We start from the raw sequence: 22,164 nt of genomic DNA, 5'->3' as shown, positions 1-22,164 counted from the left end.
AATCCACTTGGAAGTATCCTCACTCATTTTTAGCATGGCAGTCCAGTGATTGACCTGTTTGCGTTTGGAAGCAGCAATAAAACACCCATAGCCTCCTTTCATGTGAGGACTTAGGATGTGAGGTGACAGATATTTTCTGAAGAGCTGGCTAAGGTGTGTTCTATATGCTTTTCCACTGCTCCCCAGGATCATTCAAAAGCAAAGAAAGAGAAAGCAGCAGTGATACTATTTATGCCTTCTGACTTAAGATGCTGTGGTTCACATTACTCATTAACCTAGCGGTGGACCTCCCAACGTCTCTAATTCATAGAGGAAATCTGCTAGTGCAAAGACCAGTTCTCCATCCAGGACCAATTCTCCATCCAGATTCAAAAATGGATAGTCAGATAATGAGATTAATACTTTCATGGATCCTAGAAAGAAGTCAACAAACAGAACTTGTTCTATTAGCTGGTGTGAAGTCCATGTTTTAACTACCATATTAAAGGGAGTGGAGCATAGGACTAAGTGCAGTCAGGCCTTCACGTTGCTGTAGGAGAGTGTCTATGCTGTAGAGTCTCATGTTCTCCATGTGTTTGGGAAAAGAGAATTTTCCACAAATCCTCATATTAAGTGCTTTTTTAGAGAGACTATCCTTATTCTACCCTGACAAGGTCCTCATTCTGGTCCTTGCAAGGATCATACAATTAATTCCTGTTGGAACTGTGACTATGTTTTTTCTATTAAAGTGATGTTCTCATTAGCTGTTTATCTCCACGACTTGAGTTTTTGAAGTTGGGTGCTTTGTCTGGTGACACTTAGTGTTATATCTTTGACTCAGACAGAAAATCCTCACAACCTTGGAAATACAATGGTCTTTCCGTCGTCTGATAGAGATGGAAAATGATATCCAAATATTTGGGTTTATTTTTTCAGGATTAATTATCCCCATGTTCCACAGTAGGAGAAAATACTGTGTTTCCTCCCACTCATCCCCCAAAGTATAGTTTACACAATCTGTAATTTAGGAAAGTAGATTGGATATGGAAGTTGACTGAAGTGGAGAAAACTTCAGGTGATAGGGCTTTCTCCTACTGCCTATGACTGACAGGTCTGGGTTTGCCCTGAAGTTACAAACAGGCTGAAATACTCATTGTAGTGGAACTATGCATCTTATTACTCAAGGAAAGGACATTTTCAGGTAAACACAGATAAATGTTCTTAATTCTGCACTATTTGTTCAGATAGAACTTGCATTGAGTGCAAGTTTAAGCCCATGAAAGGAGAGCTCGTTGAAGCTTAGTGACGATTAAAAGTGGGCCAACCAGTTGAGCCACTATATAAGCTTCATCTGGGCCTTTACTATTAAAAAATTTAACTATATATTGTTTTCAAGAACAGAAAGCCAAATTACCCCATGATACAGCCTATACTCATATTTCTGAGCTAGAAAGAACTTGAAATCTACCTCTTATAATAATACACTGCAAGTAAACATGATGTCAGTTCTTAGAGTATGCAAGAAAAGCATTTTCCTTGAAGATAATCTGCAAAAAGTTTTCAATTTTAAGGTGTTTGTAAAATTCAAGGAGAGGAAAAAATACAGAGTTATTGAAAAATTGAATTAGCACTATATTTTAACAAAATTAGAAACAACTATTGGCTTCCTTAGATTCTGAGGAATTTGGACTGCAGATTTCCTGATTTTTGTCTCAGAATGAATGATATAAATATGTACAAGGGATGAAAAGAACCATTCCATTCTGAACCTCAAGTTTCATTCCCACTACTATATATGTTTTCTTTTGATCAATTTGATTAATTTCAACTCAGATATGAGTGTTTTTCTGGAGAATTTCAGTAAAACTGGCATATTTTATTTATTAAAGCAAAAGAAAAGTATTTATTTCCTTTTAAGAAAAAGTTGCAACACAATTTTTTTGTTTTTAAGATTTTATATTTAAATTGGATACGCCTTTAAGCTTCAAACTTTCTCTAGACTTTGACACCATGTTTTAAAGAAATCCTGATAACCCATTTTTAAAAAGTTATAAACAAAGGATAACAGAAAAGTTAATTAAAATGAAGACCAGTGCCTGAGTACTTTGCCATTTCCAATTGCTTGCAATATTTTACAGAAATTCACAGGGTGTCAAAAGCAAAGTACTCACTACGATCCCCTTTTCAAACAGGTTTGTGAAATAAGGCTGAGTTAATTCCCTTTGTTGACTGTGCAATCAGTCTGTTTTTAGCAAGAAAAGGGTGTGTTTCTTTATGACCATGGGATTTTTTTTCATGCATTTGAATCCAAGATCCCCTAAGTCTTGCTCACTTGTATTTACAATACCATATAATACTGGATATTTTTCTTTATGACATACAAATAGAATTCATTTTCTATTTTTAAAAATGCAGAACCATCACTGGTAGTATTGCTTAACACTAAAACGTGTCTGTTTTCCAAACAGAATTCTTAAGTGTAAAACACACTACTTCTTCCTTTAATAGTTTTAAGGAGTCTGTTCTTCTTTTGTTGTGGAAATATTAAATGTTTAAAGCAAGTTACTTACTAATACTATACTTAGCAAAGGAAACTGAGTTCCTAAACCTTCTCTTCAGACAAAACTAATGCTGTTGCAGGAAGCATGTTACAATAAAAAGATTCTAAACTGAGAGTTCAATTAATCATAACAGTCATCTCCTAGCTTGCTGCATAGCCCCTACTAATGCGATAATGGGAGTTGTGTGTGTGTGCACAGCCTCAGGGTGGAGCGGGGTGGAGAGATGGCCCTCTTAAAACTGAAAATTTGATGCACGTTGGGAAACATCTTTGTCCAGCTTCCAGCTCAGTAGTCACCTGATATGCACAGGGACTGAATTAACTTTACTATCAATCCAGAAGAAACAGTTCATATTTCATCCCTTAGGGCACAAAAAGCTTCTTGCGTGCTTGCATTGACGATAGTTTTGTATTAACCCTGGAATTCATTCTCTAAAAGATGAAAAGTCTGAAATGGTATGTCCTTTGGTTTGTTTCCTTTGAACTTACCTATTTTATATTCATGTACTTTTTCTTGACTACCAGAGTTAAGGAAATGGTTAAAAAGGGGGAGGGGAAAAAGCCTTTATATGAATTAAATTCTGTACATCTCTGATATATTCAGCCAAAGCACTGTGAGCTCAGTAAAATTAGAAATGTGAAGTCAGCACATAAATCTGACACTCAGTTGGGTCATTCCCCAAGTGCAGATGGCATGATAGTGCCAGGCACACAGAGAAGCCCGCCCTTTTTTCTGCTCTCTATCCTTTGAGCTCAGACTCTGCTGGAATGGCATCCTTATGTGATAATTCAGTTTTCACTGTGATATCATAACACAGTTTGGACTCAGATTCCAGTTTTGACCATCATTGTAGCTGGAACCTGGTCCTGAGTAGTCAGTATTTCTCTAGACCATGCCAATCATACATGTATAGTTCTTTCCAAAGGCTTCATCAAGTCCTATAAGGTTTTAACAAAGCAGACATCACAAAATCTAGGCATGGGGTACTCAAGCAATGTTACTTCATGTGCAGTATTCATGGGTTTCGTTCCTGCTACTGTTATTGCCTGGTGTATATGCACAACAAAACTGTAGGGCTTTCAGAATGTCTTCTCTAACCCTGCATCCACAAGCTTCATACCATGTCCAAACCAGCCTCATAAAGAGAGGTGGGTGGATGTCATCTTTAATCCAAATATAGAAGTACACAGTGAGGATGGGGTTGTAAGAGATTTTTTTTGGTTCATCCTGAAGGCTATAATAATATTCGGTAGTGGCCTTTCATATATTATGCAATTTTTTGTGTGTAAACAGTATAAGCTTAAAGTACAAGCACATCTACAGGGCAAATGACATTTTCCCCTATATTTTGTTGTTTGATAAATTTTAATACATGAAACTATGCTGAAAGATACCTTACAGTGATATGTAGCATTTAAAAATGGGCCAATTTTATCGCCGTCACCCCATTTATCCAACAGTCTAAGTTCCCAGCCCCAGAGCACAGTCAAAGGATGCTAGTTCCCCAAGGTTAATAACATTGAGCACAGCCTTTTCAAAGCCTACTGCCTGGCTGCACCCTTTTATGAAAGTATTTTCCAGCCATAGAGCACCGTGCAGAGAATGCCAGCTGGCTGCTTGGCCTTCTCATCCAGTACAAACCCTGGGGAGATAACTGGGCGTTTCAGTTGTATACCAGTGTAATACTCTACTTTAAAGTGATATAGAATTTCAAGATGCTCTTAATGTATTATCTCACCATATATTGTATACATTTGTGAAAATTAACCAGTTCTGTGGATACATTAGAAACCACATTTCCAAACCCACCTCTTGGCACTCACATATTTAAAAATGTGGGCCAATATTGTTACTTACTATATTCTTTCTTATGTGTGTGTTCAAATCACTGAAGGAAGTAATATGTGATTTTCCCTCAAAGTTCCATCCCCCATGCTGTTCACTGTCTGCATGAAAGTTCATGGCTTGATCATACCTAAACGAGTAGATGAGAGCTGCACGAGTATGCCTATGGGATATGGGAATCAAACCTCTAACTCATAGTCTAGATGTACCCTTAGCTAGGGCTCTCAGCAGGTCTTCTCCACCACTTGAAACTGTACAAAATACAAGAGCCTGTCTACTCACAGGATTGAGCTGTTATCATTGCATATTATGCCATATTGTGTTCTTTATGTTATCTGTCTGTAGGATGATGAATCAATTTTATTCTGGCCCCTTTGGTGGTAACAGCCTTTAATGAAGTGAGACCTCATTCATGACACCTCCTCAGGAGTTCCATCCTGGCAGGCTCACACTCATATTTCAGAAGGATGACATTTTAACTGCTGTGGTGGTCCCAAGGGTGTATGTGAGACTCTCACTTTATGAATGTCTGTCTTGACCTATATCACACCATTGTAAAAATAATCTGAAAACACTATTTTTCCAGTTGTATTCTGTCAGTTCTGTATGCATCCAATTTTCTTATGCCCATTTTGTTAAACAATTCTACATTACTTGTTTTTATAGAATAGTTTGTTTGGGTTTCTTTTTTCTGTTTCTCTGTGTCTGTAATTATTCTGTATTATAATAGGGTGGCCATGCCACTATAGTTCAGATTGAGTCACAACTTCTGTTTAAAGGCTGACCATTCTAGGACCTCCATAAAAACAGGCTTAGTTGGATTCCTTTGAAGTTTGGTGTGCCTCAGTTGGATGTAGGGTAGGGTTTAGTGCCCTAACTTTGAGGTAATTTGACCAAGAGGCCGCAAAGATATAAGCTGCCCCAAAATAGCCATTTTACAAAAAGTTTCTAGGCACCTTGTTTGCCCAGAGCTTGAGATCAAACTATTGATGTAGGTCAAAATAGTTTGTCTGTTGAGTTCTATCCAAGGCAATGCACAGCACCCACTAAATCTTCGGAAGACCCTAATTGAAAACGGTATTTAAGAAAATGTACATTCTGTACATTCTTTCTGCACCAATAAAGAAAAATGGCTAGAGGGTTCCAATTCTCACCATTTCATATGCTTTAAAGCTCAACTCTTGTAAGTGCTCTAACATCTGAATTGTTATTCAGATGGCTTTGAAATTTGGTAAGCCTAACATGGGTACGCCTAACACAATGACTGCTCCTGGAGTGATGTAAATAATTCCATTGACTATTGCCAGCTCCAGAGGAACAGAGGGAAGGTGGTGTGCCATGGAGAACATTGTTTTCCCCTTTTTGTCCTTGACTAGTGTTAAATGGAAACCTGTGGGTGAGAGTGAATAGGTTGTAAAAGGAGATGAAGAGCTTGTACATTTCAGTGACTGTGGGGTTGGCAGAGTAGAGTTATGTGTGTTAATGACGTATACCAGGGCATTGCTAAAATAAGGCAGAGTTAAGATTTTATGGACAATTGGAACTGTGAATTTCCTGGTTTTCAGGAGTTTAAGTTTTGCTCAAGTTAACATTCTGCACAGGGACGACATACCATCAAGCAACCTTAACTTTACCTTAATGTAGTTTTATGCCACTAAATTTTAGTAAATGTTGACCACCCTGAATACCTCAGCATGGAGACACTTTTCAAATTCAATTATAATTATTATTAAATCTGTCCAAGTGCTCCGTCAGTGGCTTTTGCAAAATTTGCCACCATACCTTTTTGCACGCAAACATCTAAGTTATGAGAAATAAATGGAAGTGTATGAAAATTGTTCAATTCTGGTTTTGCAAATTTTTTCCCATGTTTTGTGAAGCTCACAGTCACCTGCTAGTAATTATTCTGTGAATAGTCTTTTTTCAAATTAAGCTAATATTTTCAAATTTCTGATGCTAGCAGAAAATTATTCTTTACATACCTACTTTCATATCTGACTTCCATAGAAAGAGATTAACTGATAGATACCGATATTCCAGTGAGTAAACATGGATTCTGCTGAATTGTGTCATGATAATAGGGACCCAAACCATTTCTCCCAGCCTTAAAGGTTAACAATCTTGCCTAAGTTTAGAAGCTTGTGTTGTACTCTACATGGCTTGCGTTTCTTCTTTCTGCTTTCTGGAAATAGATGAGGGACACCAGGCTAACCAGAATTCTGACAGTTTCCAACCAGCCTCCATACCATCTGAAAGGCAAACAGCAGGATAACTGTAGGTTGTTGTGTTTTAATACACAGCAGTACCCTGTAGGTCAATAGGAAATCATATATGCTTTGCAGTTTTGCATGAAAAGGATCTTTGTCTTTGTTTGACTTCCTAATTTTTGTTAAGATGAGATCCAAAGATATAGGGCTTGAGTCATCCCCCACGTATGGAATGGGGGGCAACTTGTACTCACGTAAAAATTCACCCCTGTGGTATGATATCATTGCCCACTCCCAAGAGAGAGATGCTGTAATTAATCACTTCATCTCCCTGGTGCTTTAGAGACACCCTCTCTCTGGCCATTCCTGCCCATTTTGTGGACAAGCCTAGCCAGATCCAGGTCCATAGATTACTTTGCTTTGTGCAAGCTTTGGTACTTGAGCTCTCAGTAATACACTTTTATCAGAATAATTGCAATTCCTGTAAATTGCATACTTAACTGAAGGAGCTTTTGAAATGTGAAAATTAAATACCTGATTAGTTTTAGTCGATTGAACGAATATGTAGTAATGTCGACTCTAAAGAGCAAAGTGCTGCCGCATTCCTCCACAGCTGAGTGAAATACAATGCATCAAGAACTCAAATAGTAGAAGGAAGTAAAAACAAAAAACCCCACCACCAGAGAAGGCTAAATTATCCTCTCTCATGGAAAAAGTATTCAAATTCTCAAATATGCTGGCATTTATTCCTTTGGGAGGAGAGGGATGGGGCATGGAATGAGCAGGAAGCATAGCTTTTGAATCCCATAGAGTCTGAAGATCTGTACGAAAAACGAGCTCCAGCAGCTTTGCACAGTAGATAGTGCATGAGGGGCTGCCTTTCTGTGCTGCTACTGCTCCAGCCCCTGCTGCTACCTGGCAGCATGACTTGCTGTGATTGGCTGAGTCCTCTGCAACTGAGTCATAGCAATAGTGCAGGGGATGCTGCAGTAGCTAATGCTTCCTGAGGCAGGGTTAACCTTCAGGAGAGATCCAGGTGCCTTTCCAGCAGACCAGACAATACCATGAAAGGGCCGTCTTTAGTTTAACCCCCTATTGACTCCAAACCATGATACAGTCCAATCCCTTGAGTACATCTATGCCGGAGGTCTCATTGGATTCTAGGAAGTACTTGGAATGCTCTGGGAGTGGCATTCCCTCACCTGTGCTCCTATTTATTTTTTTTAAATAATTTTTAGTAAAAAGGAGAGTTTATGATACATGAAAGGATACATTACTTCCTTTTCTGACAGGGCTACTAGCATAGGAGATGGGGAGAAGCAGTAGACATTATATATCTTGATTTTAACAAGGCTTTTGACACAGTCCCGCAAGACATTCTGATAAGCAATCTAGGGAAATGCAATCTAGATGAAATTAATATAAGGTAGGTGCACAACTGGTTGAAAGACCATATTTAAAGAGTAGCTGATCAATAGTTTGCTGTCAACATGGGAGGGTGTGTCTAGTGATGTCTCATGGGGATCAGTCCTGGGTCTGGTATTGTTCAATATTTTCATTAATGACTTGGATAACAGAGTGGAGAGTACGCTTGTAAAATTTGCCAATGAAGTTGGGGTTGTTTGCACTTTGGAGGACAGGATTAGAATTCCAAAGAACCTTGACAAATTGGATAATTGATCTGAAATCAACAAAGTACTACGCGCAGGGAGGAAAAAATCAAATGCACGACCACAAATGGGGAATAACTGGCTAGATGGTAATACTGCAGAAAAAGATCTGGGAGTTATAGTGGATCACAAATTAAATATGAGCTGAACATGTGATGCAGTTACAAAAAAGTTAAGCTCATTCTGGGATGTAATAATGGGAGCATCATATGTGAGACCTGGGAAGTAACTGTCCCACTCTGCTAGGCACTGGTGGGGCCTCAGCAGGAGTACTGTGTCCAATTCTCGGTGACACACTTTAGGAAAGATGTGGACAAATTGGAGAGAATTCAGAGAACAACAGCAAAAATGATAAAAGGTTGAGAGAACCTGACTTATGAAGAAAGGTTAAAAAAATTGGCATGTTTATTCTTGAGAAAAAAAGAGTGAGAGGACACCTGATAACAGTCTTCAAATATGTAAAGGGCTGTTAGAAAATGGATAGTGATCAATTGTCCTCTATGTCCACAGAAGGTGGGACAACAAATAACAAGCTACATCTGCAGCAAGGGAGACTAAGTTTAGATATTTGGATAAACTTTATAAAAGTAGTTAAACACTGGAACAAGCTTCCAAGGGAAGTTGTGGAATCCCCATCACTAGAAATTTTTAAGAACAGGTTGGACAAATACCTGTCAGGGATGGTCTAGGTTTACTTATTCCTACCTCAGCACCTGGACTTGATGATCTCACGAGATCCCTTGCAGCCCCACACTTCAAAGATTATGTATTTTGAGCTGCCCTGAAATTTTTAATGTGTTGCTGATTTTTATATTGACAGCTCATAACTACATTATGGAAGACAGGTGGTAGTTTGGGAAGCCAGGAATTTTGGTAGTTGAGTAGTAGAAATTTGAAGTATTTTCCACTTGTAAGGTATGGGAGGCACTCTGAATATTTGTTACCCATGAGTAAGGCTACATTTATGTCATGGAGGTCATGGAAATCATGGAATCCATTACTTCCAGAGACCTCCCTGACAATTTCTGCTGCAGCCCCAGGGGTTGGAGGTGATAGCCAGTGGGGCCCTCGCAGGGTTCCAGCGACAGCAGCGACAAGTGACAGGAACCACTGGGCAAAGTTCCATCAACAGCCTTGCGCAAGGGGAGGGAGGTGCCTCGGGCAAACAGCTGGGGTGTCCCGTTTTCTCTTTGGGAAATATGGTCACTCTGCAGCTTCCAGCCGCCATGGGTGGAGGGGGAACCCCACAGCTCCTAGCCACCATGGTGGTGGGGGAAACCATGGAGCCACAGCAGCAAAAGTCACAGACAGGTCATGCCTCCTGTGAATTTTTGTTTATTGCCTGAGACCTGTCCATGACTTTTACTTAAAATAAACATGACAAAATCTTAGCCTTACCCATGAGAGGACTGGAGCTTTTGGCAGTAGGAAGAGGATGCATCTCCTAATTTCCCTCCCAATTTTGGGTAGAGGCAGCAGTGACTTGAAATGTTGGGGACATTACTGACCGCTCACCACTACCTTAGATAACTTTGATAACTAACTCTTTTGTTTCCATGACTCAGCTTCACCAAGGTTGGGGATCAGGATAGATTAATAAGAACTCCTTAGACATTGATTTTATGACAGGACCTCTGCACCCAGTGACCGGGTTGCACTGAGGATCAGACCTTTCAAAAAACATGCTGCTTGGTCTTATTTTTATGGACATGCACAGCTGTTTATATGCTTTTGACCCAAGTGGCAGATAGATTGGATTGATATCAGACAGACAGGAGAGTGACTTGCTTGAAAATTCAGGGATTCCAGCTGATGCACAGACAGTTAAAAGGCCAAACAAGCAACCAGGTTTTATTGAGAAGGAGGTGAGCAAGCTATTATGCAGCAAATAACATGACTTCCTCTAGTCTGGAGGTGTGAGAAGCATCATCTGTATGTAGGCTAGATATAGACTAGAGTGTAGCCCTGCAAGAGAGATCCCAAATCGTAGCGCAGGGGAGTGAAGGAAAAGGGGATTCACAAGCAGAGACCTTGCCACAGTGCATCCTTATGAAATGTTGTTTCATTCTGTCACTAAAGAACATTACATAGCTCATAGACAACAATGAATGGAAATGAGAAAGACTGGGCATGTTTAGTCTTGAGAAAAGAAGACTGAGCAGGGACATGATAATAGTCTTTAACTATGTTAAGGGTTGTTATGAAGAGGATGGTGATTGTCACAGAGTAACTGGCCTTCTGAGTGGGTCAGGCATTCAGCCTACCTGTGTCAGGCTCTGCTAAAGAGAATGAACCAACCCAGACCTACCTGTGAGTACTTAATTGCCTAGTGGCAGTTAATTAGCTAAGGAACACTTCGGTCTAGTAAAGGGTTATGAGGGCTCACTTAGGAGGTTCCAGAAGACAGGGAGCGCCTGAGGAGAGGGACTCCTCAGGAGAGCTGGTTAGCACAGGCTCTTCAAGACAGTCTGCTCACCTCTTCGCTTCGTAATAGTTTGTGACAGACCCTCAGAGCCTCCCCTGCTGTCGCAATGCCCCCAAGAAACTTGTGCAGTTAGGTCAGAAACTGTCAGGGCAGACCCCGGCCTAGGGCTGTAGAGGCTGCTGGGCCCAGTGACAGACTCTGTGGGATGGGAACAGTCTAACACCTGGAAGGACTGAGCCAGGCCAGGATGAAAGGCCCTGCAAGCAGCCAAGACTTGCTCCCCAGTGGGGGCCACACTTCCCAGTTGTCCTATCCAGACAGATTGACACCTGCTCCCTGAGCCTCAAAGCGGAGCAAGCCTCAGCTCCGCACCCTTGGAACTGCTCAGCTCAACCATAACAGGATCTGGGCACCAACAAGGGCAGCTCTCAGCCCATAGGGCCCCGGTTAACAGGCACTGTGGTGCCCCCACTCTCTACAAAACTACCTGAACTGGGGAAGCTGATCCCCCTTGCATAGGGGGTGGCAAGCTTCTTCTCACAGGATAGAGTGGGGGGTCCATGCACCCTGGTCCCTGCATCTTCACCCTGCCCCCACGCCCAGCTCAGCCCAACACCTTGGCCCCTGCACCACCCAGTTCCCTGCCTGTCTCCGGCCATCATCACCTGCCCAGTTACCAGCACTTGTGCACCCCCGTCCACACCCCTGCCTGGCTCTTCACGCCCACAGACTGCACCTGCCATGCAGCACAGCAGCCACATCTGCTCCCCCACAGTCTGCCACCTGCACCATTCTGAATGAGCTGCTTGCTGGGAGCCGAGGACACTGGAGTTGAAGGACCAGCCACAGTGTAAGTCCAGGGTGGAAGCTGGACCCAAGGCAGGCGCCAATGGCTGCCTGAGCAGCCTGGCTTGTGGAGGACAGATGCGGAGTGGAAGATGTGAGCTAAGTGCTGACATGGAGCTGGGCAGGTAGTGACACTTATGGCCAAAGCCACAGCCATGCTTGAAGTACTGCCAAGGAGCAACCTTGAGCCGCAGCTACAATCTTGCCCATCCAGAGGGTGGGGAGCAGCTGGGGAAGGGGTGGGAGTGCTTCCCTGGCAGCCCAGCTGGCAGCCATTTCCTGCTCTTCAGAACCTCAGATGGTTCCATCAATGGGTTGGTTCCTTCCTGCTCTTCAGAACCTCATCTGGTTTCATCCATCCTGCCAGCCTCATCCATCAGAGAAATCTCCATCCAAGTCTGCCTACAGCTAGGGCAGCCTCTGTTGGTTAGGGAGCTCAGCAGGAAAGGGAACCGAAGAAGAGTGCTGCAAGACACAGAATGTTCTGAAAAGGAAGGAAGAGCTATGAGTACCAAGCCCCTAGGGAGACCTGTCTGATTATCAGACAGCAACAGGAACTATATGCCGTTTCACAGAAGAGTTGCTATGGTTTGACCTCTGTGGGGACCCTGAACCCAGAAAAGGAACCCTCTTCCAGGTGATGGCAAGATGCATGGCTCCAGGGGCTCATCCCAGGTCAAGAGGGCCTTACTGGTAAAGAGCCTAAGACAGAGGTAGTGGATGGACTTAGGTAGGGCAGACAGATTAGAGTGAACTCATCCCCACTTGCACCTAGCTAGGATGCTGGGGTAAAGTCTTGTTTGCATACCACATTTGGCCTTTTGTTAAATAAATTAGACCCCTTAAGAGCTTTGCCAGCTCCTTCCCTGACCATGTCAGCCATGCCTTCACCTACTTCTGCAAGACCTCCCCCGCTTAAAATACACACTTCTTCCCCCTTAAAACCTACTTTTCCATTCACATAAATATTAACACAGGCGATGACAATAAAAGCAGCTAGTAAAGTGTATGCTAGACATCACTGGTCACTCACTTAATTTTTTTTTCATCCTATTCCCCATCCTTTGTTGCAATGTCCCAGAAATTCAAAGGTATTTAGGCTCCTGTCGTAGCTTCCTGCTCAGATTTGAACCTTAGCGTTCATAAACTGAGAAGCTAGCATGAACCCTCTAAGCTTAATTACCAGCTTAGATCTGAATCGCTGCACCAGCCAGGGACATTTTCCAGGGCTACTCCCTCGGGTCTTCCCAAACGTTCCCTGGGGGGATCCCAAGGACTCAGATGCCTGAGTCTTACAACAAAGAGGAAATAACCTCCTCCTTTGTCTTCCTCTTTACTTCCTCCCCAGGCTTCCCCTCCGGGGTTATCCTGAAAGATTACTTACTTAAACTCCTTGAATTCACAAAACAGAGAGGGCAAATTTACCTCCCCCTCCTTCTTCCCCTGAGGGGACAGATTCACCTCCGTAATCTAACACAAAGGAGATTGTCCCTTCCCTTCGTTCCTTAGCCTACCCAGAGGAAAACTCAACAAGGTCCTTCAAAAAGAAAGCTTTATATAAGAAAGAAGAACACATAAACATAGTCTCTGTATCAGTTGACAATATCAGGTCAATTGCTTAAAATAAAAAACTGAAATAAACACCTTATCAAAAAGAAATTACAATAACATTTCAGCACTTACACAATGTAAAACAAAAAAAACCAATAAAAGCTTATTGCTTATACCTGTTACTTACAACTGGGACACAGAGATTTAGAAGCTTGAAGATAGAAAGACCCTCCTCCTAGCCGGAGACAGCCAAAGACTCAGACCAAACACTTCCCTCCCTGAGCTTTGAAAAATCCGGTTTCCTGATTGGTCCTCTGGTCAGGTGTTTGGTTTCCTTTGTTAACCCTTTACAGGTGAAAGAAACATTAACCCTTAGCTATCTGTTTATGACAGCTCCTAATTTCTATTTGATCTGGGCCTATCTGCTTATATTCAGAGCTTTTTGGGACCACGATGTTGCAAAACCTATAAATCACCAAGAACTCAGGCATATTAAAAACAAATTCTTATTAAATTATTTCTTTGTGAATCATTTTCTGGCTTTTAATGACTGTTCTTTTTGCCTTATTTTAAAAATAATAATTAGAAACTCCTAGCTCCAGCTAGTTGGATAAAGCTAGCATTATTATTTTTTCTGAAAAGAACATGGGTGCCAGGTAACTAGGATTAGAGCCCTTATTCCGTAAAAGTAATGTTGGACAAATTGTTCATAGACCATGCAGCAGTTTATATATAGTTATTGGAGCATATCTGGGGAAAAATATTTCAAATGATGACTTATCGGACTATGTATATATCTGTCATGAGTTACTTACAGTATATTCATTATCAGTCATAGTTTTTTGAAAACGTAATTAAAGAACGAATAAACTGTATGTATACATCAGCCCTCCCAAGTTTCTTCACTCTGTGGCTACTCAGTACCTCTGGTAACTAAATGCAAAATATTCCACACAGGCCATGACTATATGTGGTAGTTTATGTGTAATTTTGACATTTTATTCATCAGGGAAGTGGGATTTACTTTAGACGGTAACTCAGTTTCCTCTAGCAAGAAGTTTTCATTACTGAAGAGATGATAGTCCCCTTTCCCTCCCTCCTCCGTTGACACATCATTATGACACCTTGCGCCTACATCACCTAGCATGGTGTGGGTGCGGTTGCTACAGCAACAGCACACATTAAGTAACACTCCCATATAACTTCAGATTTGTGAGTCAGTTTAAAAGTTTAACTAGGTTTTTATTAGTCTGTGATGTAGTCCCCAGTCATCTGCAGTTACTAGCTTGTCCAATGCTCACAAATTATAATCTGTTAGTAACACTTAATGCAAATCACTTTCAATATTTAGGTGGGCTGTGTCCCTCCACCAAAACTAATTTTGGGTGCTACCAGACACATAGGCATGCCTGGTTAACTCTTATATGAAAATGATTCCATTTAGTTTCAAAGTGGGTGGAAATGGAAGTTTGGGAATGTGATCTTTGCTGATTCATCCAGTCTGTCTGTCTGTGTTCATCTGTCCAACACGCAGCGTAAAAATCAACTGGTTCTCCAGCGGTCCCATAAAGACACTGCATGATTGGACAGCTGCTAAATGTTTTCCTTTCAGAGGCATTTTTAAAGCAGTTGGGATGAATGGATGCTGAGGAATAAGACTGAGGTTAACTAAAGTAATGTATAAGCCTTAATTTACGTCCTGATTTTTTTAAAGTAGCTTCAATGAGAATAGTCATCAATAACATCTAATTTATAATTTTGTTTATTTTTCAGACATGGAGATGACTTGATTGTGACTCCATTTGCTCAGGTAGGCACAACTTACCATATATGCATATGAAGTAATAAGATGAGTAATCTCATTTTCGGGTGATGTTACAGTTTATATATGAAGGGCCCCATGGTCACACCCATTGTTTCCTGTCTCTTATCTTGAAGTATCCTGTCCCCTGATTGGTCCTCTGGTCAGGTGACAGCCAGGTTTAGAACTTGTTAACCCTTTACAGTCAAAAGAGATATAAAGTACTTCTGTTCTGTTAACTCCTACTATCTGTTTATGACAGCCATATTTAGTGTCAGGAAGGAATTTTGCTCCAGGGCAGATTGGCAGAGGCCCTGGGGGGGTTTCGCCTTCCTCTGCAGCGTGGGGCCTGGGTCACTTGCTGGAGGATTCTCTGCACCTTGAAGTCTTTAAACTATGATTTGAGGACTTCAGTGGCTCAGACATAGGTTAAGGGTTAGTTGTGGGAGTGGGTAGGTGAGATTCTGCAGCCTGTGTTGTGCAGGAGGTCAGACTAGACAATCATATTGGTCCCTTCTGACCTTAAAGTCTATGATTCTGTGTCACAAAATGAATATTAATAAAATATAGTTATGAGAACTTGAGTGAGCTAATCAATAGTACAGTGTTTACCTGGGATCCAAATAGGTCTGTCAGGACTGGATTGGCACCTACCTGCATTAGAGATCATCTTGTCATTCATGACCCACCATAAAAGCTGATAGTCTGAAACCGTGCAGCTGACAGGGCACTGGTTGAAACTCTTGAGAGTTGGCGATAAGGTTTTCTCTGTTCTCCTTTTATTGGAGGAGAAAAGACTGAGCCTAACCATTGTCAGATAGCCAAATTGCAAATGCTTTCCCACAATAACTGAACACAAGGAATTACAGCTGAAATAGCAACAGAAAATATTGCAATATTCCTTCTAGACCTATTAGGCCCCCAACAAGAAAACAAACACGCACACCCACACACACCACACACACACACACGTTATCTATAGCTGTAACTCTATTAACTTGAATTGAGTTATATCTGCAGAAAAATTGGCCCAGTAAGGAAAACGTCCACCCTAGGTCTGGAAAAAAGTTGATGCATTATCAAATTTACTTTTTCTAGACATCTTTATGCCAATCTTAATTACACTATATAACATTCAAATAAGACAGGTTGTGAGCTCCCTAGGAAAACAGTAAGCAGACAGACTAGGTTAGGTTGACTGATTTTTGTACTGGGACAAAACACCTATTGGCTTTAAAGGGGAACTTTGCCTGAGTTATGGATTGAATAAAAACGTAGGCCCTCATCCTGCAAAAGGATTTGAACATGCAAATCCTTGCGTTTATGCAGAGCACTGTTGACATCACTAGGGCTCTGAGAGGCTGCAGGGATCTACCTAGGCAGATCAGCTTGCAGGATTGGGGCCTTAATAAAGATTCTGGAATTGGGCATTTTATATAAGCTGCACACATCATCCCAGTCACACATCCCCCCACTTACCTTTGTAATATGTTCTTCAGAAAGAGTTCTTTTTTTCTTGTTAGATACATTTTCATTATGCAAATAACACAGCAATAAATTTTAGTTAATGTAGTCATCACTGCTGAAATTGGGTGATGGAATTTGGAACAGATCTGAGTTTATTTCTAGGCTTCCTTAATTGCTTCAGTTGTGCAGAAGGCTTTGTTTCATGTAACTCTAAGCCACTTGGTGATGGTAGCTCAATTGTTATTAAAGGTAGTCAGTAAAGGCCAAGGCCTACCAACCGCTTATTTTTTATTGGAGGTAGAACAGAGTACTATGCCGTATAGTGCATAATCTGTTCTATATCTAATAATATTTTACTGTTTTTACCAGAACAGGGATGCTGTAACAATAAATAATATATCATTATTAGTAGGATATTTGTTTGTTTTTTCATATTTTAATGTAATGAAACTGTTATAATTAACGTATTCTATGCATTCCAGTTTTAAAAATAAAATAACTTTGGAATTATTTTAAAAGTTAGGTCTGATCTATTTCTGTAGTAGTCTAGCATGATATATTAAAAATAGGCATAGTGGATTTCATTCCTTGCATGATCACACATTTGCCTATGCTTTGATTTTGAAATGAACAACAGTTATATTCAGTGATTAAATCTTGTGTAGCAGAGGTGTGTTCACTTAGAAGGGAGAGGTTAAGTTTTATTAATTGGTTTCCCCTGTAGGCCTCAATCCTACAAACACTTACACACAAGGGTAATTTTTTATACACAGGAATATTCCCATTGGAAGGAAAAACAAACAGAAAAGCCAGAACTATAAATATTTTTAGATAATTAGCAAACGAGAATTAAAATTATTTAACTCTAGAATTCACTGTAGCTAATAACTCATGTATTGTTACTTTTAAACCTGTAGCCCAGGGGTAGGCAAACTATGGCATGCGTGCCAAAGGCAGCACGTGAGCTGATTTTCAGTGGCACTCATGGTGCCCAGGTCCTGACCACTGGTCTGGGGAGCTCTGCATTTTAATTTAATTTTAAATGAAGCTTCTTAAATGTTTTAAAAACCCTATTTACTTTAAATACAACAATAGTTTCGTTATAGAAAGAGACCTTTTAAAAATGTTAAAATATATTACTGGCATGCAAAATTTTAAATTAGAGTGAATAAGTGAAGACTCGGCACACCACTGCTGAAAGGTTGCCGACTCCTGGTAAGGGTGTGTTTGGAGATTTGGTGCATTTGCAGCAGATGCCAGAAGCAATCTGCCTGCAGGGTGCTGTAGAATGCTTTGGCAGGGACTGAGGGGAGCACATAGAGAAGCACCTTTCTGGGAGTGTAGCATGCATCTCCCGCACCATCATTGTTCTCAGAACATCACCCAGTCATGCTAGTGCACGGTTTGGGAAACAAGTGGTGGCCTTTTGGATGTGTCAAGCAATGTTCACAGAGCTGTGATCTGCTGCGCTTTTCACTTAATGGAGATCAAAGAGTGGGATTTTGGCTGTCCCTTGGGCAACTGGGAAAGGGCTCAATGTTCCCTCCCCTCATCCTCACCACTTGCACAGGAGCAGCCAGAATCTATTCCCTAGAGATAATCAATAATGTAATTATATCTCCAAGATAAATATCTAGCCATTTTAGCATAGTTACTCAAAATACAGCTAGCCACCACATCCCTTCCCCTTCTTCCCCTCCTCCACAGACAGGATCTATAGGATATCTGCTAGAAGAGTAGAATAGAAGGTTATAAAAGTTAAATATAAATTCACTAGAAAGCCAAGCACGTATCTTTCCTTATTTTACCTTTTCTCTTTTCCTTTAGTCCTCTTTTCCCTTCCCACTTCCAGCTCACCCTGTCTTTCTACAATAGCTTCATAAGTCTTTTTTTCTCAATTCTATCTAGTATTTTCTCTTCTGATTATTCTTTTTTACTTTCTTTAAAAGCAGCAAATCTTTTCTTCTAATTTTTGTTGTCCATGCCCCATTCTAGTCCATGTGTGACCATAATCCTTTGTTTATATTCAGATCTAGCATTTCCTACACACATATGTGTTAGTGTTCATATAGGCAAGGCATATGAATTTGGTAACTTTTTTCACTACATTTTATTCAAACTGGATGTAAAATGTAAAAGCTTGCTGCTGTGCAAATGGAAAATCATGTAATCATTTTTATTTATGGAGTGCTAGGTATTAGTGGGCCATTCTTCTCAAAACATGAATTATTTTTTGGTCATTTTGGAGAGTTAAATTGCATTCTGTGAAAAACTTTCCTCCTCTTCAAATAAGTCTGTCTTTAAAAAAATAATGAGTTGTTTAGTGAAGGGGGAAAAGCAATAAACTGTTTTCTTTTTTTACAAAAGATTTATTGTTAAATAATGTTCAGTCTTCAGACATTAAAGCAAGCCTGGAAACTTTTTATAATCTATTTGTAATGTGTTTTTCTTTTGCCTTTAACACAGCAGAGTGGCAATAAATCAGTATCACATGCAAGAATTTAGAATGAAACATCTTTCTTTGTTCCAGGTGCTGGCCAGCCTGCGTACTGTACGGAATAATTTTGCTGCATTAACCAACTTACCAGATCGGGCACCTAACAAGTGAGTGCAGACTCTTTTCCCCTCTGAACTTTTTGGAGTAGTGCTTATTAAATGTTAAGACTCAGGGCAATGTCTTTAGATTTCAGAGTGCATCCTGTGCCGTTAGACTTGTAAAAGCCCCAAATGATATCAAATGATATGACCTGTTAATTTTCTATTAATATTTTGAAATAACAGTGTTAAACATTAAAACTAAGCCAACAGCCATTATTTTTTCTTGCAGTACCTTACTTACAATGTGATTATTTAAACTTGGAAGTAATTTCTAATATCTGTGACTTGCATCAAATTAGTCATGTGTAAGGGATCCTGCAACTGTATCCAAGTGTGTGAACCACTACACACATGGCAACTTACTAGCAGGATCTGACCCTAAAATTCTGCCTATTCAGTCCAGGACAGTGAAATCTTTGTTTGAAAATATATGGTAATCGAGTATTAAAGTATCTATTGAAGTCTAATTATATAACTGAAATAACACATCCAACATTTTTTTCCAACATTGCTACAGAAATGTGATCTCAATTAACAACAGTGGAACCTGTTTTACATTAAAAAAAAAAAAAAAGAAAGAAAGAAATCATGTAATATACAGCTATAATTCCATTAAGGAGTTCTGGATAGTGGTTAATGTTGTAAATTATGAGTAGAACTTGGGTTTCTTTTCACTATATTTACAAGATAGAAGTTGTTTATAGTGCATTGTTAATTTCTAAAATAATTTGACACTCTTTCATCCTGGAGTATCTTTGTAGACACAGGGAGTAGTTAACAGTGTTTGCATTCATTCCTGTCCTTGGCTTGTTCCTCCATTAAGCCCTGCCTGGTCATGTCCCTGCAAACAATGTCAAGCCATCTAGTTTGTAGTCAGCTTCTTGATCAGACTGACCATCATTGCACTTGTATTATTTTCTTTGGCATCTTATCACTGTTGGTCTTCTGCAGTGTCACTATCATCATAATATTTTCAGTTATAGCCAATCCTATTCCCTAATTTCACATCCTACTCTTCTTCCAGCATCTTCATTTGTCTTAAAATCTTTCCGCTTTACACCTGCCCTTTTTCTCTACTACATCTGGCCTTCTGATGTCTGTTCCATTTAATGCTTCTATTTATAGAGTAATATAGTCAGTACACTAGTTTGATACATTTTCACTTTGGTACCAAACGTAATGTTTTTATCACTCCATAATTTCATCAATTTCTTGCAGCACTTGTAGCTGATTAAGTTTCCGATATACACATAAGATTCTACTTGTTTTATGTATAAGGGGGTAGCCATGTTGGTCTGTATCCACAAAAACAACAAGGAGTCCGGTGGTACCTTAAAGTTTAACAGATGTATTTGGACATAAGCTTTCATGGGTAAAAAACCTCACTTCTTCAGATGCATGGAAGAAGTGAGGTTTCTGCAGGCATATGAAGAAGTGAGGTTTTTTACCCATGAAAGGTTATGCCCAAATAAATCTGTTAATCTTTAAGGTGCCACTGGACTCCTTGTTGTACTTGTTTTATGACTTCATCACTAGTACATTTTTTTGTCCCTATTCCAAAATGCAATCACTTCATCTTGGTGCTTATTGTAAGTCCAAGTCAACTCCACCAATTTTACAAGGTAGCAAAGATTATCATAATTAATTCAAACATGTCTGCCAGTTGTACATAATCTGCATAAACTGAGGAGCTTAACTCTAGATTATCCAATGTCAACCCTCTGATTCATCTAACATTCTTAATATTCAGTTTAAGAATAGATGAAAAGCAACGATGCTTCCATGCCCCCTTGTCTTATTATTATTAGATTTAAAAAAACTAAATTAACAGAACATATATTGGTTGTATAGTCAGCATTCAAAATTAGGAAATACTAGAATTAAGGTTGCCTGTTCCTTCCCCTTTGTACTTTTATTTTATGTTGATGCATGCACGTTACAATAATCTTCAGTCTCTAATTACAGAGTCACATAATTTTTCTATAGGAGCCCTGCCTCATTCAGTGCACAGGATGGAGGGTGCTAAGGGAATTAATCGAGGTTTTATAGTATTTAATAAGGTTTGTAGGATCTCTCTGAGGACTTTGGGGGTTTGTACTAGTTATGGTTTGTAGAAATACAACAGTTAAAATATACTCTTTCTAAGCAATTTCTGATATAGGGCGGATTCCCAGATTTCACTGGGTACAGCAAAATGTGGAGCTTGTCAGAGAGCTATTTACAGCTCATTAATCTTCTTCCCCAGCTCTGGCTCATTTTAGAACAGCTTGGGGGCTGGTACACCACTCTCTGTTCCTTCCTTTCTTCTGTCCCCCTCTCTCTCCATACTCCCCTCTACCCACATGATCCCTGTGCTGAGGGGAAGTTGGTTCTGTTAACCCTGTGCCTGCTGAAGACTCCCCCACACTGAGGGTATTCCCAGTAGGTGAGTTAGGTGACATTTCTGTTCCTTGTGTGTATCAAGTCAGAAAATCTGCCACCATAGTCATCCCAGTTACCGGAGAAAGCATGAAAGAAGATCTGCAGAATAAAACTCTTAAGAGGTAGATTTTATGTGTAGCAAATGAAAAATGGCTGAAAATATTGCACAATAGCAATTGAAAACTCAACAATATTTTAGATTGTTTTAGAAATATTCTCTTTATTAAGGGACCTTCTGTAACCAAATATTGCAGTTTCTTTCATGCTTGTTCACTACTTTTACTGCTTCGTAATTTCTCGCTGTTCAGCTGAAGCACATTTGGGCCCTGACTCAGCGCAAGCTGTGAAATAATATGAGGTTCGTTTGTGAGTTCTGTTCACCTCTGTATGTATGCCAAATGAACTATTTTTGTCAGTTTCTATACATTCCAACCCAATATAATCTCTCAAATAAAAGTGTTTTCAAACAAATGGCTTAAAGACTGCACTAATATACAAACTTGATACATTTATGCCTTTTTTTCCCATTGTCAGACGGTCACCCATGTGTAACCAACCATCCATCAACAAAGCAACTATAACAGGTAAGAGAGATTAATATAAGCACAAAGTGAAAGTATAATGGTCTTCTGAAACTGAATAATTATTTATAAAATCAAAATGTAATTCAAAAATGTCTGGCTCTTTTGAAATAAAAACAATATATTCTTTTACATTCATAAGTTTATTTTATAAATAAGGTTTTGGCTGATTTTTACCACAAATAGCAAATTAATTCTTTCCAGTGATATGT

The 22,164-nt window shown here is 39.9% G+C and overlaps 1 protein-coding gene across 3 annotated transcripts in view; it reads left to right on the top strand.

Moving 5' to 3' along the window:
• PDE4D (phosphodiesterase 4D) overlaps positions 1 to 22,164 on the top strand; it is a 654,671-nt gene that overhangs the window by 421,198 nt on the left and 211,309 nt on the right. For all 3 annotated transcript variants that reach the window (XM_075066967.1, XM_075066968.1, XM_032796951.1), the window contains exons 3-5: positions 14,858 to 14,894; positions 18,883 to 18,956; positions 21,906 to 21,955. In XM_075066967.1, the coding sequence (XP_074923068.1) occupies positions 14,858 to 14,894; positions 18,883 to 18,956; positions 21,906 to 21,955 (161 nt within the window). The remainder of the gene's footprint in view (positions 1 to 14,857; positions 14,895 to 18,882; positions 18,957 to 21,905; positions 21,956 to 22,164) is intronic.

The sequence above is a fragment of the Chelonoidis abingdonii genome, chromosome 6 (assembly GCF_003597395.2).
Source record: "Chelonoidis abingdonii isolate Lonesome George chromosome 6, CheloAbing_2.0, whole genome shotgun sequence".
NCBI classification, from domain to species: Eukaryota; Metazoa; Chordata; order Testudines; family Testudinidae; genus Chelonoidis; species Chelonoidis abingdonii.
This window is presented reverse-complemented; position numbering and strand designations above follow the sequence as displayed.